This window comes from Hylobates moloch, unplaced genomic scaffold (genome assembly GCF_009828535.3).
Source record: "Hylobates moloch isolate HMO894 unplaced genomic scaffold, HMol_V3 SCAFFOLD_14, whole genome shotgun sequence".
Taxonomy (NCBI): Eukaryota; Metazoa; Chordata; class Mammalia; order Primates; family Hylobatidae; genus Hylobates; species Hylobates moloch.
Window position 1 is genome coordinate 8,962,713 of NW_026652289.1, and position 17,389 is coordinate 8,980,101.

Here is a 17,389-nt window from a genome sequence, read left to right on the forward strand (position 1 = left end):
GTGTTTGTAGTCTCGACTACTCAGGAGTCTGAGGCAGGAGGATCCTTTGAGCCCAGGAGTTCTACCTTGGCAATACAATGAGACCCCCATTCAAAAAATAAACAAAACAAAAAACAGTCCTTACTTTCAAGATCACAGTTTGGTAGAGAAAATATGCATAAAAGATAATTACTATACCATACTATTCAAAAAATTAATGTGAAATGGATCACAGACCTAAATGGGTAAGCAGTGCCCTTGAAGTAGACAGGGGTTTCTTAGCTATGACACCAAAGGCACAAGTAACAAAAGAATAAGTGAAATTGGACTTAGTGTACTCAAAGTAAAAACTTTTGTGCTGCAAATGATACCATTAGGAAAGTGAAAAGGCAACCCACAAAATGGAGATGGGAGATACATTTACAAATATGGAAGATGGAAGTAAATATCTGCAAATCACGTATTTGATAAGCAACTTGTATCCAGAATATAGAAAAACTCTTTGTTTTTGTTTTTTTGAGACAGGGTCTTGCTCTTGTTGCCCAAATTGTAGTGCAGTGGCAAGATCATGGCTCACTGCAGCCTCAACTTCCAGGTCTCAAGTGATCCTCCCACCTCAGCCTCCTGAGTAGCTGGAACTACAGGCATGTATCACCATACCTACCTAATTATTTATTTAATTTTTAAATTTTTTTTTTTTTTTTTTTGGAGACAGAGTCTCGCTCTGTTGCCCAGGCTGGAGTGCAGTGGCGCAATCTCGGCTCACTGCAAGCTCCGCCTCCCGGGTTCACACCATTCTCCTGCCTCAGCTTCCCTAGTAGCTGGGACTACAGGCGCCCGCCACTACGCCCGGCTAATTTTTTGTATTTTTTAGTAGAGACGGGGTTTCACTGTGGTCTCAATCTCCTGACCTCGTGATCCCCCTGCCTCGGCCTCCCAAAGTGCTGGGATTACAAGCATGAGCCACCGCGCCCGGCCTAATTTTTTAATTTTTTGTAGCGAGTGAGGGTCTCATCACATTGCCCTGGCTGGTCTTGAACTCCTGGGCTCAAGCAATACTCCTGCCTCAGCCTCCCAAAGCACTGGGATTATAGGTGTGAGCCACCAGGCCCAGCCCTGTTTTTTTTTTTTCTTTTGAGACAGGGTCTCACTCTGTTGTTGCCCAGGCTGGGGTGCAGTGGCATGATCCTGGCTCACTGTAACCTCAAAACCCCTGGGCTCAAGTGACGCTCTCAGCTCAGTCTCCCAAGTAGCTGGGACCACAGGTGTGCACCACCATGCCTGGTTAATTTTTTAACTTTTTGTAGAGGTGGGATCTTGCCATGTTGCCCAGGCTGGTTTCAAATTCCTGGGCTCAAGCGATCTTCCTGCCTTGGTCTCTCAAAGTGCTGGTTTTATAGGTGTAAGCCACCGCACCTGGCCCAAAAACTCTTATAAGTCAGTAATAGAAAGACAAACTCAATTCAAAAATGAATAAAGGATCTGAGTAGACATTCCTCCAAAGAAGATATACAAATGGCTAATAAGCATATGAAAAGATGCTCAATATTATTAGCCTTTAGGGAAATAAAAAATCAAAACCACAATGAGATACCACTCCACACCCATTAGGAGGCCTAAATAAAAAGACAAATGGTGATAAGTGTAAGTGAGAGTGGAGAAACTGGAATCCTCATATACTGCTAGTAGGATGGTTTTGGAACAGGCTCGCAGTTCCTCATACGCTTAAATATGGAACTGCCATATGATCAGCAATTTCACTCCTACGCATATATCCAAAAGAAATGAAAACGTATGTCCACAGAAAAACCTGTCCATGAATGTTCACAGCAACATTATTCAGAATAGTGAAAAAGTAGAAAGAACGCAAATGTCAATCAACTAGTGAATGAATAAAATGTGATATAGTCATACAATAGAATATTATTCCACAGTAAAAAGAAATGACACACTGATACATATTAACATAGATGCATGTACATGGATGAACCTTGAAAACACTATAAGTGAAAGAAGACACTTATAAAAGATTACATGTAACATGATCCATTTATATAAAATGCCCAGAATAGATAAATCTAGAGAGTAAATCAGTGGTTGCCAAGGGCTGGGATACAGGAGAGAATGGGGAGTGACAGCTAGTGGGTATCAGATTTCTTTTTAGGTTGATGAAAATGGTTGAAACTTAGATTGTGCTACACACAGACCTGGGCATATACCAAAACCATTAAATTGTCTATTTTTAATAGGTAAATGTTATACTATGGCTAATTATATCTCAATAAAGATGTTATAAAATGATAATTACCATCTCACATAGTCATTATTACCACCACTGCATTAACAAAGGCCTGTAAGCAAGCCTGAGGTTGCCATCAACAGCTGTTTCCTCAAGAAAGTGATGCCCAAAGGAGAAGCAGGAGGGAGTCAGGCTCAGGGAGAAGGAAAACCACTCCAGGCAGAAGGGATGGTACTGGGAAAAGGTTTGGAAGTGAGAAATCGAACGACAAACATTATCCATTAAATTAGAGAACAATGTAAAGAACTGGTAAGGCAGAAGGCAGAAGATGAAGCAGGCACCAATCACAGAAGGCTCTTGGTAATTACTGAGTGTTAGTAAATTACTGGCGCCGACCTACTGTAGTGGAGGGATGGCATTCATAGCTCCATCCTTCACACTCTGTAGCCACTCCATTTTGTCATGTGACCTTGCAGTTTCCTTCACTAATGAGGCAAAGTCTATTTTCCCCAGCCCTGACTCTGGCTGGCTATGTGACTGCTTTTGCTGGTGGGGTCTGAGCAGACCTGAAGTCAGTAGAGGCTTGAAAGGTGCCGTATGGCCATCCTTGCTTGCCCTTGCACCTTCCTACTGCCTTCAGAATAGGATTTTCAGGGTGGAAGATGCAAGACATGTGGAGCAGAGCTAGTTGTTCCAGTCATCCCAGCCGAGGCCATTCTAGATCAATCTACAGCCAGCTGACCCCAGATATGTAGGCAAGAACAGCAAAGATGCTGCAGAGCTCTTGCTAGCCCAAAGGTGAACTGACCCAGCCAAGCCCAAGCAGGACCAGATCCTACAGGATCCAGACTCCTACGCTTAGCGATTACAGTCACGTGTCACTGGGGTTTTGTGGCTGAGAGTTCCTCAGCATTATTATGACAGTGATTAACTGATATGCCTACACTGCTGTAGAGTGGTGAGAAAAGTTCCTAACAGTTAGTTGAACTGGGCCGTGGAGCTGACCTTCTCTTAAGGGAGAACAAATGTACGGGCTCTGAAGCCTGACACGGCCTGTTCTGCCACTTCGTACTGGTGTGGCTTGGGGCAAGCTGCATCAGCTGCTCCCACCTCCATTTCCTCACCAGGAACATGGAGATTTATGTAATAGAGTATAACACTATTGTATAAGGACTGTCTTGAGATTAAATACATGTAAAAACAATTGAGTATAGCACATAGTAGGAGCTTCACAAATGTTAGATTTAAAAAAGGCTGAACTTGACAAGGACCCATCACTGAAAAAGAGAATCCCACCTCCGCACCGGTGTGGGCTGAGGAAGTTTTGGCAGGCAGGGCCAAGATTCTGTTCTAATATAGACAAAGGTCCAAAATTCTACCCCGTAAATTATTCTGGGCCAAATAATTTGACAGTGTTTTAAGAGCTAATGTTGACTCATTGCCCATTTTAGCATCTCATTAAAGCACCTTAAGACCATATGTCCTGGGCAGATAGGGAGTGACTGATTAATTAAATATGGGGTTTCTTTTTGGGGGTGATAAAAGTTTTCTGGAATTAGACAGTGGTAATGGTTACAAAATAATGTGAATATTCAAAAAACCACTATATTGTACACTTTGTAATGGTGAAAACAGCAAATGTTATGTTATGTGAATTTTATTCTCAAACAAAAATGAACCTATGTCCTTCGGCAATATTGCAACCAGTTATAACCTGCCAGTCATAGGTTAGGGTACAATAAAAACAACAAGAGATTCTGGCTTTAAAAAAGCTACTTTTGGCCAGGCACGGTGTCTGACGCCTGTAATCCCAGCACTTTGGGAGGCTGAGGTGGGAGGATCACAGGAGGTCAGAAGTTCAAGACTAGCCTGGCCAACATGGCGAAACCCCATCTCTACTAAAAAATACAAAAATTAGCCAGGCTTGGTGGTGTGCGCCTGTAATCCCAGCTACCCGGGAGGCTGAGGCAGGAGAATCACTGGAACTCAGGAGGCAGAGGCTGCAGTGAGCTGAGATCATGCCACTGCACTCCAGCCTGGGCGACAGAGCAAGACTCCATCTAAAAAATAAAAATACAAAAAAAGCCACTTTTCTGCTGGCAGAGAATAGATAACTGGCCTAATTACCTATAGAGGCCATTCCTAGCTCATGAATAATAATAGAACCCCATCAGCTATATATAATACCTCGCTCAGATTTCTACTGATGCTTAGTATATGCTAAGCATTCTTTTTTTTTTTTTGAGATGGAGTCTAGCTCTTGTCGTCCAGACTGGAGTGCAGTGGTGCGATCCTGGCTCACTGCAACCTCTGCCTCCTGGGTTCAAGTGATTCTCCCACCTCAGCCTCCCAAGTAGCTGGGATTACAGGCGCCCGCCACCACATCCAGCTAATTTTTGTAATTTTGGTAGAGATGGGGTTTCACCATGTTGGCCAGGCTGGTCTCGAACTCCTGACCTCAGGTGATATGCCCGCCTTGGCCTCCCAAAGTGCTGGGATTACAGGTGTAAGCCACTGTGCCCGGCCTGTATATGCTAAGCATTCGTTGTTTTTTTTTTTTTGAGAGACAGAGTCTCTCTCTGTCACCCAGGCGAGAGTGCAGTGGTGTGATCTCAGCTCACTGCAAGCTCCACCTCCCGGGTTCATGCCATTCTCCTGCCTCAGCCTTCTGAGTAGCTGGGACTATAGGCGCCTGCCACCATACCTAATTTTTTTTTTTTTTTTTAGTAGAGACGGGGTTTCACCATGTTAGCCAGGATGGTCTCGATCTCCTGACCCATGATCCACCCACCTCAGCCTCCCAAAGTGCTGGGATTACAGGCTTGTGCCACCGCGCCTGGCCATATGCTAAGTATTCTTAAAGTGGTTTGTAAAAAAACAATTTTCTTAGCAGAGGCACAAGTAGAATTTTGGGTGGGACAGTTCCTCGAGTACTGTACCTACTACCTCTGGCTAGTCCCTGTCCTTTTTCAACCACCCCAGGTGAGGCCTCACAAAGCTGTGAAGTAGACAATACATTATTAATGAGAAGACTGAGGGTCAAAGAGGCTGAAGAAATTGTCTAGCATCACAAAGCTATTATATGGAGGTGCCGGGGTGTGGTGTGGGCAGTAGGACACTAATGCACTCAGACTTCTATAGCTTCCCTGTTTTTCTGTTCTCTATGAGGGGCTGGGTATGCATTTGCTATATCCAAATGCGGCATCAAGTAACTGGAGTAAAAGGAAAAGTTGGTTAGCTCATAACCTCAGCAATCTGCAGTCAAAGGCCAAAGGGAAATATCAGGAAAAGCCACTCATTTCTTTCTATGTTTATAAGAAATTTCTCCATGAGCTATGAGCATAACCACCATTAATAAAGAAATGGCTGTGGCTAAATCTCATCTACTCTTGTGTGAACACCAACCCAAGGAACTCAGATTAGCGACTTATCCTGGTAGGGAACAGGTATACATTTTACATGGTAAGTCTAATAACTTATCAGGCCTATAATTTGGGGGGCTTAGTAATTGCCCTTTTAAGGCACTCTTGAGTAGGGCCACACAACAGCACACTCAAAGCCTTAACAAGTTAAAAAAAAGCCTGAGAGCTGGAGCCCTCCCCCTGGGTGCTTTATTTCCCAGACTCTTCTGGACTGACTGTACAAAGAAAGAGCCTTGATGAACTGTGCACACAGAACACACAGTCAGACCAGCGATTTATAAAGCTGGGAAAGCCTCTGCCAGAAAGAAAGATACCTCACCGGCTGAATGCTACCTTTAAGACTATGTCTCCAACCTGCCTCATCACTCAAACAGGCAGCTACAGACATTTCCACATGGATTTGTTAAAACTGAAGTTTCCTGAGGCAATATAAAGTTTATAAAACTATTTTGTTTTGTTAAACCCCCAAGTAGCTTATAGAAACTTGTTTCATGTGTCAGTATGCTATGTAGGATTTTGTTCTTTTTTACTTCTCCCAGCCAGGAAACTGAGTAAAGTCTTAGGATCTATTTAATTCTTCTTGTCCTTAGAATCTCCCCAGTCTCATCTTGAGTATAAACAGGTCCTGGGGAATGTTATGACAGTTACCTTTACAAACTGACCCTAAGATTTCTACTAAAATCTTAGTAAATAGGTTTCCTGATTAAGGTCCCACTAAGCTAGTTTTCTTCTATTTAATGTTACCCCAGCTATTGATCCAGACTTCTGGAACAAATTCCTCCTTTCTTAAACGAATTAATATTCTTTTGTTACCTTTCTAAACAGATGATGGTAGCTTTTAAAAACAAATGCACCATGATTTCCTCACATCTATGATTCCATTTTCTCACTAATTCAATCTGGCTTTGCCACTAATTGCTATCCCTCCACTAGCCATGTATCTGATGATCAGTCTGGACTAACAGAATTCAAGGTCAGCAGATATCAACAAAATACTCCGGGTGACTTTACAGTTCTAGTATGTCTAAGGTTCCTTGTGTTATTCTTATACTTCCTTAGGAGTAAGATGAAGATGACGATAATAACAGTAGCAGCCAATACTTACTGAGTCCTTACTAACGAGGCAGTTTTAAGTACTTTATAAGTATTAATCTAACCATACAAAATGTGAGTTATTATTACTAACATTTTCCAGGTAAGGAACTAAAGCACAGAGAAGTTAAGTAAATTGCCCAAGATTAGAACTAGTATAGAACCATGCCTAGATCTGAACCCAGCCAGTCTGTCTCCAGGGCTCTCATTCTGAACCTCTATTGCTATGCTGCTTCTCAATATAAACAAGAATTCACCTCAGAGTTCAGTCACCATAAAATAGAGTTTTAGTTAACCAAGGAAACTGAACTATAGCTAAACGAAAACTCAGACTTACAGCCCCTTTCTCAAGGCAGTTTGCAGAAGTTCTAAAGCATGGCAAGAAACAGCCACTTTAATATGTCATGAAGAAATCTGAGGAAGGCAATTCTGAGAAAGAATCTTTTGTTTAGCCAACAATGCAGAAGTTCAGCTGAGGCTGCACAAGCACAGTTACACTCATATTCTCCTAACTATGCTACATGCAATTAAAGACAGGTTTCAGATAGGATTACCTTGTTTTCTTCTAAGTGCCTTTTCAACTTCTCTTCCAGGTCCCTGGTCTCTTCTAAGCCCTTAAGTTTTATCTGCTCATAATTTTCATATGCTTCTTGAAGTTGGTCTTGTAATACTTGGTGCTCCTTTTCAATCCGTGAAATTTCCCCCTAAAAGTGAATTACAAAACAATCTATTAAAAATCATTTAAAATGCCTACTTATGATTTGTTCTTTACTGTTTCTTAAAATAAACAAAGGAGAGTAAAAGGTAGATGAAAATTTACAAGGGAAATGTCACAATCATTCAGGAATTAAAAACCCCTAAACACTGTTTAGCAAAACCAGCTCTTTTATAAATATAATCATTCATATTATTGGAATTCATAAATTCTCCAATCTATACTATAATTAGTTCTGAATATTTGCTTTAGAAGGGTTCAATATTAGATCAACAGTTTGATTTAAATGTCACTCTCCACAATTAACACCAATGATTATTTATTAGGTTTAAAAAGCTGCACATATTATACATATTTTAGATATAAACAGAACATTTTAACTTTGGCTTTACTTTTAGGTGTTTCAAATAAATAGTTGCTGGTTATTTCAAAATGACAAATTAAAATATTATCTATGAATTATTGTCAGTTATATTTCTTGCACCAGCTTAACAACAACAACAAAAAACCCCAAACCCAGAAACCATTCTGTTGGCAAACAATAAATGTCATTTATGTAATTATTTTTTAAAAGCTTTCAAACTGCATATAACTCTGAAAGAGCATCTGTTTGATGCTGGCAGCTTCTCCAGCTGCAGGTAACTGTCCTCCCTGTGGCAGCCAGGCTTTAGAAATCTATCCCAGGCACAAACCTGGTCCAGCTCTGACATTTCCTGTACCTTCCCCCAATACCTTAGTATCTTTCAAGTGTAAAAAAGCAGGGAATCAAGTATTTGAAACCCTGTGAATGATCAGTTACAGAACTGTGAATTATGGTCAGATTGACCATACATACCCTTTTGCCTTGGAGCATGCCACTTTGTCTGCCAAAATGAAAGTTTAGTACTATAAATAGAGTCCATGCTTAACTAAATTAAACAGTCAACCTTACTATCACCCAGGAGCAAAACTTTATGGTTTAAGACTTTAGTTACCTCCGTTTTAATTTTTAATTCAGCAAAAGGATCACGGTGAATAGTAACTTGCTATCATGAATGAATTTACATGCCCCAAATTACCAACGGAGACAGGCAGGAAGCTAAATGCCACCTCTATGTTATCACATTTAAACTTCACGATACTTCTGTGAGAAATACATTATGTTCGCCTTTAATAGATCAGAAAACCAAGTGAGGCAACTTTTCAAAGTCCCAGGAGAAAGTAGCAATGCTGGGATTCAAATGCAATTCTCACTGGTTGAGAAGCCAGCAATCAACTATACTAGCATCAAGGTCCTAAAACTAAGAGCTAATTTAAGAAAGCATTTGTGAACATTCCCATCACTGATAAAAACATTCATCTGATGGTCAAAAGCACTGACTCATTAAACAACAGAGCCTACCTGGTTTAAAGCTAAGCACAGCATAAGACTTCAATAATGGTAAACAGGCCAAAATGTTCACTATAAGACTGTTTGTAAGCATAAAAAGCTGATACAATCTAAATGTTCAACAACAAGAAATTGGTCAAATAAATGATCGCACATTAATAAAATGGAAAACCAAGTATCCATTTAAAATGATGCTATAAATCGTATTTACTGATATGGAAACAAGTCTACAATATATTAATTGAAGCCTGCAAATTTCAAATACAATATATATGCTGTGATCCCATCTTTTAAAAACTATTGTTTAATTATATGTAAATGTTCAAACATCCTGGAAGGCTACACATCAAAATATTAACATGAGTGATGGGAAGGTAGATGATTTTCAATTTTTCTTTCATAATTTTTGGTATTCTTCATTTAAAAAATTTAAGAACTCTATATATTATTTTTATCATTAGCAAAAACTAAACACTATTTGTACAAATAGCAGCAGGAAACACAAGTTCTGACCTTCCTCCTACTTAACTAGACATTGATCTTGTCAAACATTCCATATCTAACTATAGAACTGCTTTTTAAATGACAGCATGATATTTCATTTTATAGGTATATCATAATTTAACTAGTCCGCTATTGATGGAGGTTTAGATTGTATTCAATTTTCTGCTGATTCAAATACAGACAAAACAAACATACAAATCCCCTTGGCTCACTGGTCTCTCTATACATATATGAGTGCAGATCGATTCCTAACTGCCTTCCCAGAAATTTCAGTTTCACTATCTTTCAAAATGTGAATGATTGCTTTTCCTATTTCAAGTGGGGTGGGCATCTGTTTATATGTTTAAAAATCATCTGTATTTCTTTCATTGTGAATTGTCTATTCACATCCATTCTCATCTTTGTGACAGGTTGTTAATCTTTTCCTTACTGATTTATAGAAACTTTGTATGTTAAGGAAATTAGTTCTCTATCTGTTTCACACTGCACATAATTTTCCTTCTGTGTTTTGACATGTGTATGTGTATATATATTTGTTCTTATACATATGCTATGCATATAGGGTATACACATTATATGCATGTGTGTATGTATATAAACATACTTTTTTCCCATGCTGTTTACTGATCTTATAAAAAATTTTTCCCGTTTTTTTCCTGGATACTTTTATAGGTCCATTTTTTATGCTAAAATCTTTAATCTGCCTGGAACTTATTTTGGTATAAGGAATGAGGTAGGAACCAAGATTGACTTTTTCTAGATGGCAATCCATTTCTCCTATGTATTTAATAATCCAATTTTTGCTCAGTGATAATTTGCCATCTTTGTTTTTGTTTTTTGTTTTTTTTTTTCCAAGACAGAGTCTCGCATTGTCGCCCGGGCTACAGTGCAGTGGCGCAATCTTGGCTCACTGCAACCTGTGTCTCCTGAGTTCAAGCGAGTCTCCTGCCTCAGCCTCCCAAGTAGCTGGGGTTACAGGTGTCCACCACCACGCCCAGCTAATTTTTTTTTTTATTTTTAGTAGAGATGGGGTTTTACTATGTTGGCCAGGCTGGTCTCAAACTTCTAACCTCGTGATCCACCCACCTCAGCCTCCCAAAGTGCTGGGATTACAGGCATGAGCCACCACACCCAGCCAATTTACCATCTTGATTGACTGATTGATTGAGATGGAGTCTCACTCTGTTGCCCAGGCTGGAGTGCAGTGGCGTGATCCTGGCTCACTGCAACCGCCACCTCCCAGGTTCAAGCAATTCTCCTACCTCAGCCTCCCAAGTAGCTGGGATTACAGGTGAGCTACCACACCTGGCTAATTTTTGAATTTTTAGTAGAGATGGGGTTTCAACATGTTGGCCAGGCACTCTCATATTAATGGTCTATGTATGTGGTAAGATAGATAGATTTATATTGTGTTTTGATATTTAGTTGCACAACTCCTTTTCTTAGTTTCTCTTCCATACCCATTCTTGATGTTCATTTTTACATATGAAGTTTAAAATCAATTTGTCTAGTTTCAAATTAATCCTGTGCAGTAACCAAGCTTCTTGGTAGTCACAGCCTTGTATAGACCTCTCCTACCATGTATCAGGGTTGGTAGATTGATCTATATGACCAAGAGAATGCAGCAGAAGTGATAATTTGTGACTTCCTAAAGCATTGCAGCTTCTGCTTGGGATCACACACTCTGGGAAAAGCAGCCCCATGAGGTTAAGCAGGGCTAGGTGGAGGTCCACAAGGCAAGGAACTGAAGCTTCCTGACAACTGCCAACACCCACTTGCCAGCCACATGAGTGAGCTATCTTGGAAGTAGAACCTCTGGCCCCAGTTACTCCCGCAGATGACCAAGCCCTGGTCAACATCTTGGCTAGCTACATGAGAATCTCCAGAAGCATCCAGCTAAACTGCTCCTGAATTCCTGACTTAGCGAAATTGTGAGATTTCACAATTGTGAAATATTTACTGTTTTAAGCCACTAGCTTTGAGGTTGTTATATATACAGCAATATACATAACTAATTTGCCCTGTTCATGTATATACTGGGATTGTGTTAAATTTTAAAAAGCTTTAGGGAGAACCAATCTCATTATCATAATAGGTGTTCTTATCCAAGTACATGATATATCTTTTCATTTAAGGCTTCTATGTGTCTCTCCATAGCATTTTAAAAATTTTCTTTATATACATTTAAGTATTTTATCTCTTTTTTGGTATTGAAAATATTTTCTTTCAACATACTTTCTAACAGGTAACTGTTTGTACATATTTTTATATACAAGTATAGGTTTATATAGGTTAGTATGGGTTTTCAGTTGATCATTTTGGATTTTCCTGGTCCACAGCCTTAGCCTCTGTAAATAATGATACTCACATCTCCTCTTTTCTATCTTCTTTCTTTCTCACATCTGCTTTCTCAGTTAATATACCCAGGATAATAATAAATATTAATGGTGATGTTTTACCATTAAGCAAGATGATGGCTTTTGGCTTAAAATATTAACATGTTGAGAAATATTCATCAATTCCCATTTTCTTACTAGTTTTGGTCAAGACAGTGACCTGAATTTTATCTAATAGCTTTTCAGCAACTTTGAGTTGATAAGACAACTTTTCTCTTATGATGCATATTAACGAAGTAAATTATATTAGTAGGTTTTCTAATTGAATAGTTATTATAGTAAAGAAGGTCTTTATAATATCTTTCTGTATTATTCACATGAATAAGCTTACTTATAAATTATTACATGCTCATTATACCAGTTAAAACATTAAAGCTGGCCAGCCTGGGTGACAGTGAGACGCTGTCCCAAAAATAATTAAAATAAAAATAAATAAAATAAAATTTAAAAAATAATAAAATAAAACAATAACACTTATAATTTGAAATAAATATGCTGGGAAAAAAATTACCTTTTCCTTCCCTTCTCAAATTTTAACAATAAAAACAAAATCATTGTTTTGTTATGTTCTCAAACTTATTCCATGATAACTTTGTGTGGAATAAGCTGAGTCCAAAATAGTTCTAGTTCATCATTCCATCTAGATAAATTAATGAAAACTAAACCTTTAAACAGTTTAACGTAATTTTGACTCACCTGTTGTTCCTCAAAAGGATTATATGGCTCAGTATTGACTTCTTGGTGTATTATGTTCCAAGATACCTGTGGGCAAAACAAAAAATTAAAATTCACTTTATCTCAATTGCTCTAGTAAAATAAGCCCATCAAGTAATAACACTTTAAAACACACCCACAATTTTTTCAAGTTTTTTTTCCCATTTAGATCATGTTCCATGCTTTCTGTAAACATGTATATTAGGAAAGTTATTTAGAATTAGTATAACTGAAAATGATTATGATCCATTGCTCTTAACCTATTTTTTTCAAAGCTTCCTAGAAAACATAATGAGGAGTGGGGCAATTCAATAAGGATTTAATGAATTCATACCCTATAAAGGCAACCATAGGAGAATCTTGATTTCATCTCATGCTTGTTAGGAAGGAACTCATACACATCCCTCTTGTTTCTACCTGGCTGTCTCTTTTAAACTTTCTCATTCCTCCCCTGGTTTGACAGGAGAAGCTGGGCCTGTGTAGGTCAGGGTCTTCCTTTTTCCTTCTCTTTCTGAGGAGCTGCCAGCACATTTTCCCTTCCTCCTCCATGTGGTAAGTCCCATGGGGCAGGCACCCCACGCTGGAAGGCCACCAGGTGGGCCCTCCTGTAACTGGCAGGTAAGGCACTGTGATGCAGGCTACACTGCCAGCCAGCACTTGAACTTTCCTACAAACAGCCACCTTCTCGTCCAGCACCTTTATTAATTCTTAGGATGACATTTTGGCTCCACCTGCTGTCTTATTTCTCAATGTGTGTAGAATTTCGGTAGCCAAGATGGGTATTATTTACTGGACCCAAGCTTCTTTCTGAGAAGATTACCTGTCATGCCTCACAAATAGTTCATATTTTAAAAATATTTTCAGGCAAAAGCTTCAGTAATCATTACAAAGTCAATCAACTTTAAGGATTCTTGTAAATATAACAGCAATGAAAAATGAATAGGAAAATTTAACTTCAGTATTAAGAAGACTTTTCTATTTAACTCTTACCTGTATGGCAACCATCTGCACATGTGGAATGTTTGTTACTGCACTGGTGCTTTCTGGAATTACTTCACATTTGTTAGAATTTCCACAGTGCTCATCATTTCTGTTAGACTCAGTCAGGACTGTATGGGCATCACCTGTGCTGCAGTGTGACTTTACAGATATTCCCGAAGAGTCCTCAAGGATCTGTGTTTCGGAGGCAATCTGGTGACCAGCAGCATTGTCAGCATTCAAATGATGACCCTCAAAATAGGCAGCAGCATTTTTATCTGCTCTGTCATTGGCTACAAAAGACGGCACCACTGGTACTGATCTTGGTAGCTGATACTCAGGAGAAAGGCTGGCCAAGGGTGTATATATGCTGGTGTACTGGGGCAAACCTGGTAACACGTTTATGTATGCTGGCGGTGTCTGGGTGATATCAAATCTCTGGAAAGGAAGATACGTACAGTATCCTGTGAGCAAATGGGATTGAGCCCAATAAGTTGGTTTCACATCCTCAAGAACTGGTTTGGGGGAATTACAGGAGACTCGCTTGTAATTTGCATCCTCAGAGCCTGGTTTGGGAGAATTAGAAGAGACCCCTTTGGGTTGCCCATCGTCAGAAACTTGTCTAGAAGAATTGTCGGATACTGGTTTGGCCTTCACATCTTCACAAGCTGGCTTGGGAGAATTTGCAGACACAGGTTTGGGTTTCACATCTTCAGAAGCTGGTGCTGAAGATGAATCTGACACTGGTTTAGACTTTACATCTGGTTTAAATTCCCTAGCAGCTGGATTCAGTGGTAGTTTAACTCGTACATATTCTCCTGCTTTTGAAATTTCTTCTACTTTTGTTTTAATGTTTTTCTTCTTCCTTTTTTTCTTGAGCCGTGATGCAAGTTTCTTCAATGCAATACAGTTGTCAATCACAACAAAACGAGGGCATCCCAAGAGAAAAGGTTTTAAACCTCCTGCTTTTTCTAGTATCTGTCGAGTTTCTTCTGGGAAAAACTCATATTCTGCAGAGAACATCTTGTTACTCATGTCCAAGGGACCATGTTCCTCCAAAAACTGAGAGAAGTAACTTGGAAAAAATTTACATTTACATGAGTTACTATAAGGAAGTACTTGAATATGTCTATTTGAAAAAAACTTTTATTTTCCCAAAGGAAAACACTGTTTCACTTTTCACTGATCTCAACCTTTCCCAACAACAAATATAACAAACATAAGGTTAACTGCAATCAATGATACTATAAAGAAAATTTTGTCTACCTCCTAGAAAATGATAATTTAAAACTTTTCTGGGAGCACGGGAAAGCAAAAGGAAATCAAAAAGTTATTTTATAACTTCCAACTATGTAATTATATAATTTATTCTAAAAACAACAACAAAAAAATTTATTCAGAAAAGATAACAATAATGCCAATAAGAATTTTAAATAGAAAGAGAAAATCAAATCTCAAAAACAAATCCTATTTGAATTTGTGTACAGTAAATACTGAAAACTACATACTTTAGCTTTACTTTTGGATGCCTGAAGCAAATTCTAGCATATTTTAAGAAATAATAGTATAATTTTACAGTTGTTTCCACACTGTCGCCCAGGAGTTCTCTGGAAATATGATTTGCTCAGCATTTCAACTCTAAAGAAAAACCATGGGCCGGGCACGGTGGCTCACGCCTGTAATCCCAGCACTTTGGGAGGCCGAGGCGGGCGGATCACGAGGTCAGGAGATCGAGACCATCCTGGCTAACACGGTGAAACCCCGTCTCTACTAAAAATACAAAAAATTAGCCAGGCAAGGTGGCAGGCGCCTGTAGTCCCAGCTACGCGGGAGGCTGAGGCAGGAGAATGGCGTGAACCCTGGGGGGTGGAGCCTGCAGTGAGCCAAGATCGCGCCACTGCACTCCAGCCTGGGTGAAAGAGTGAGACTCCATCTCAAAAAAAAAAAAAAAAAAGAAAAAAGAAAAAAAGAAAAACCATGAAGAAGGATCTAAGAGCACAGAACTAAATAGGAATGATGCAATAAAGGAAAACAGAAGAAAGGGCCATATGGTGGACATGCCACTGAGAGGACTTCCAGGAGAAGAGCTGGCTTTTAAATTAATACTCTATTACAGACCTCAGCCCTCGATTTATTTTCTTAAAAGGAAGGCCTCATGCACTAGTTAATAACACAAAGCTCAAAATGGTAAGCTATTTCTGAGATTTTCCTGAATTTTTTACTTGTTTTATCCACCCCACTCAATATCGACTTAGTAGCTCAAACTGACAAAATCAATAATCATTAGGACTCTAAATTTAATAATTAAAAATCCTCAGGGCGGGGTGAGGTGGTTCATGCCTGTAATCTCACCACTTTGGAAGGCTGAGGCGGGCAGATCACTTGAGGCCAGGAGTTGGAGACCTGCCTGACCAACATGGTGAAACCCGTTCTCTGCTAAAAATACAAAAATTAGCCAAGCATGGTGGTACAAGTCTGTAATCCCAGCTACTCGGGAGGCTGAGGCATGAGAATCACCTGAATCTGGGAGGCAGAGGTTGTCGTGAGCAGAGATTGCACCACTGCACTCCAGCCTGTGTGACACAGCAAGACTCTGTCTCAAAAAAAAAAAAAAGAAAAAGAAAAAAAATCCTAAATTAACTTTGTGTAAAATGTGGCAAAATCTCTAAAAACAGGCACAAATTAAACAACTTCTGATCTTTAATTGGCAGCCTCAGTATAAAATAATGGATGTAAAAATTTCAACCAACTTACTCATATAGAGTTGAACATTTTTGTTTTGGGTTCATGTCCCATAGCTTCTTATTGCGGACAACGTATTCGTTACTGTGTTGGTCATAGAGAGCTTCGAATTCTTCTACGTCTTGCCGAAGATGGTCAGGCACTGCAAATGGGCCTGCAGAATCTGAATTTCGATTGCTGGTAAAAAACAACAAAAAACACCCAATTTTGTGGATGATAGGCCTTTGGTTTATTATTTAACCAGAAGAATGTCTAATTGAAATAAACACAATAATGGCAATGTATTACTCAGCTCCATGTTGCAAAAAAATTGCACCAGGGAACTTAGTGTAGAAAAGTTACCCTTCCACAGTTATAGGCAAGAGATATCACATCCAACAATCTAAGTAAGCACTTTCAATTATTTAGTCTTGCTCCAAAGAGCAAAATTCTTAAAACTACATATTTTTTTAAAAAGTTGCATTAATTATAACTTGTTAAATGATTGAAAGAAAAATGAAGATTGTATTATAACTGTTATGAATTAAGTTAAAGTGAGACTAAGACTGGTAAATGGTATTAATAAAAGGTTTTTTTAAGCCAGGTGTGGTGGCTCACGCCTGTAATCCCAGCACTTTGGGAGGCCAAGGCAGGCAGATCACTTGAGGTCAGGAGTTCGAGATCAGCCTGACCAACGTGGAGAAACCCCATCCCTAATAAAAATACAAAATTAGCCAGGTGTCATGGTGCATGGCTGTAATCCCAGCTACTCAGGAGGCTAAGGCAGGAGAATTGCTTGAACCTGGGAAGTGGAGGTTGCGGTGAGCTGAGATTACGCCATTGCACTCCAGCCTGGGCAACAAGAGCGAAACTCCAATTAAACAAAAGTTTTTTTTAAATGTAAGATGTTAGTACTCTAAAAAGATGTAGTAGTTTGAGTGTGGACTCTAAAACCAGGCTGCATGACTTAAATCCCGGCTCTGCTATTTATAAGCTTTGTGTTCTTGGGCAAGTCGCTCTGCACTGTGCCTCAGAGTTTCCTTAACTGTACATTGGACAGAATATAATGGCACTTACCTCCTAGGCGGGATAAGTGGATTGAAAGAGTTTATGTATGTAAACCCCCTAAAACAATGTCTGATACATAAAAATTAATCTCAGTAAAGGCTATGCTATGGTCTGAATGTTTGTGTTCCTGCAAAACTCATATGTTGAAATGTAATCACCAATGTGATGGTGCTAGGATGTGGATTCTTTGGG

General features: G+C 39.2%; 1 protein-coding gene across 1 annotated transcript in view; it reads right to left on the reverse strand.

Moving 5' to 3' along the window:
- The window catches only part of TTC3 (tetratricopeptide repeat domain 3), a 121,357-nt gene that overhangs the window by 22,757 nt on the left and 81,211 nt on the right, over window positions 1-17,389 (reverse strand). The window contains exons 31-34 of the mRNA XM_058427849.1: window positions 16,163-16,327; window positions 13,421-14,483; window positions 12,413-12,478; window positions 7,287-7,436 (exon numbers count right to left, since the gene is read on the reverse strand). Coding sequence (XP_058283832.1) covers window positions 7,287-7,436; window positions 12,413-12,478; window positions 13,421-14,483; window positions 16,163-16,327 — 1,444 coding nt within the window. The remainder of the gene's footprint in view (window positions 1-7,286; window positions 7,437-12,412; window positions 12,479-13,420; window positions 14,484-16,162; window positions 16,328-17,389) is intronic.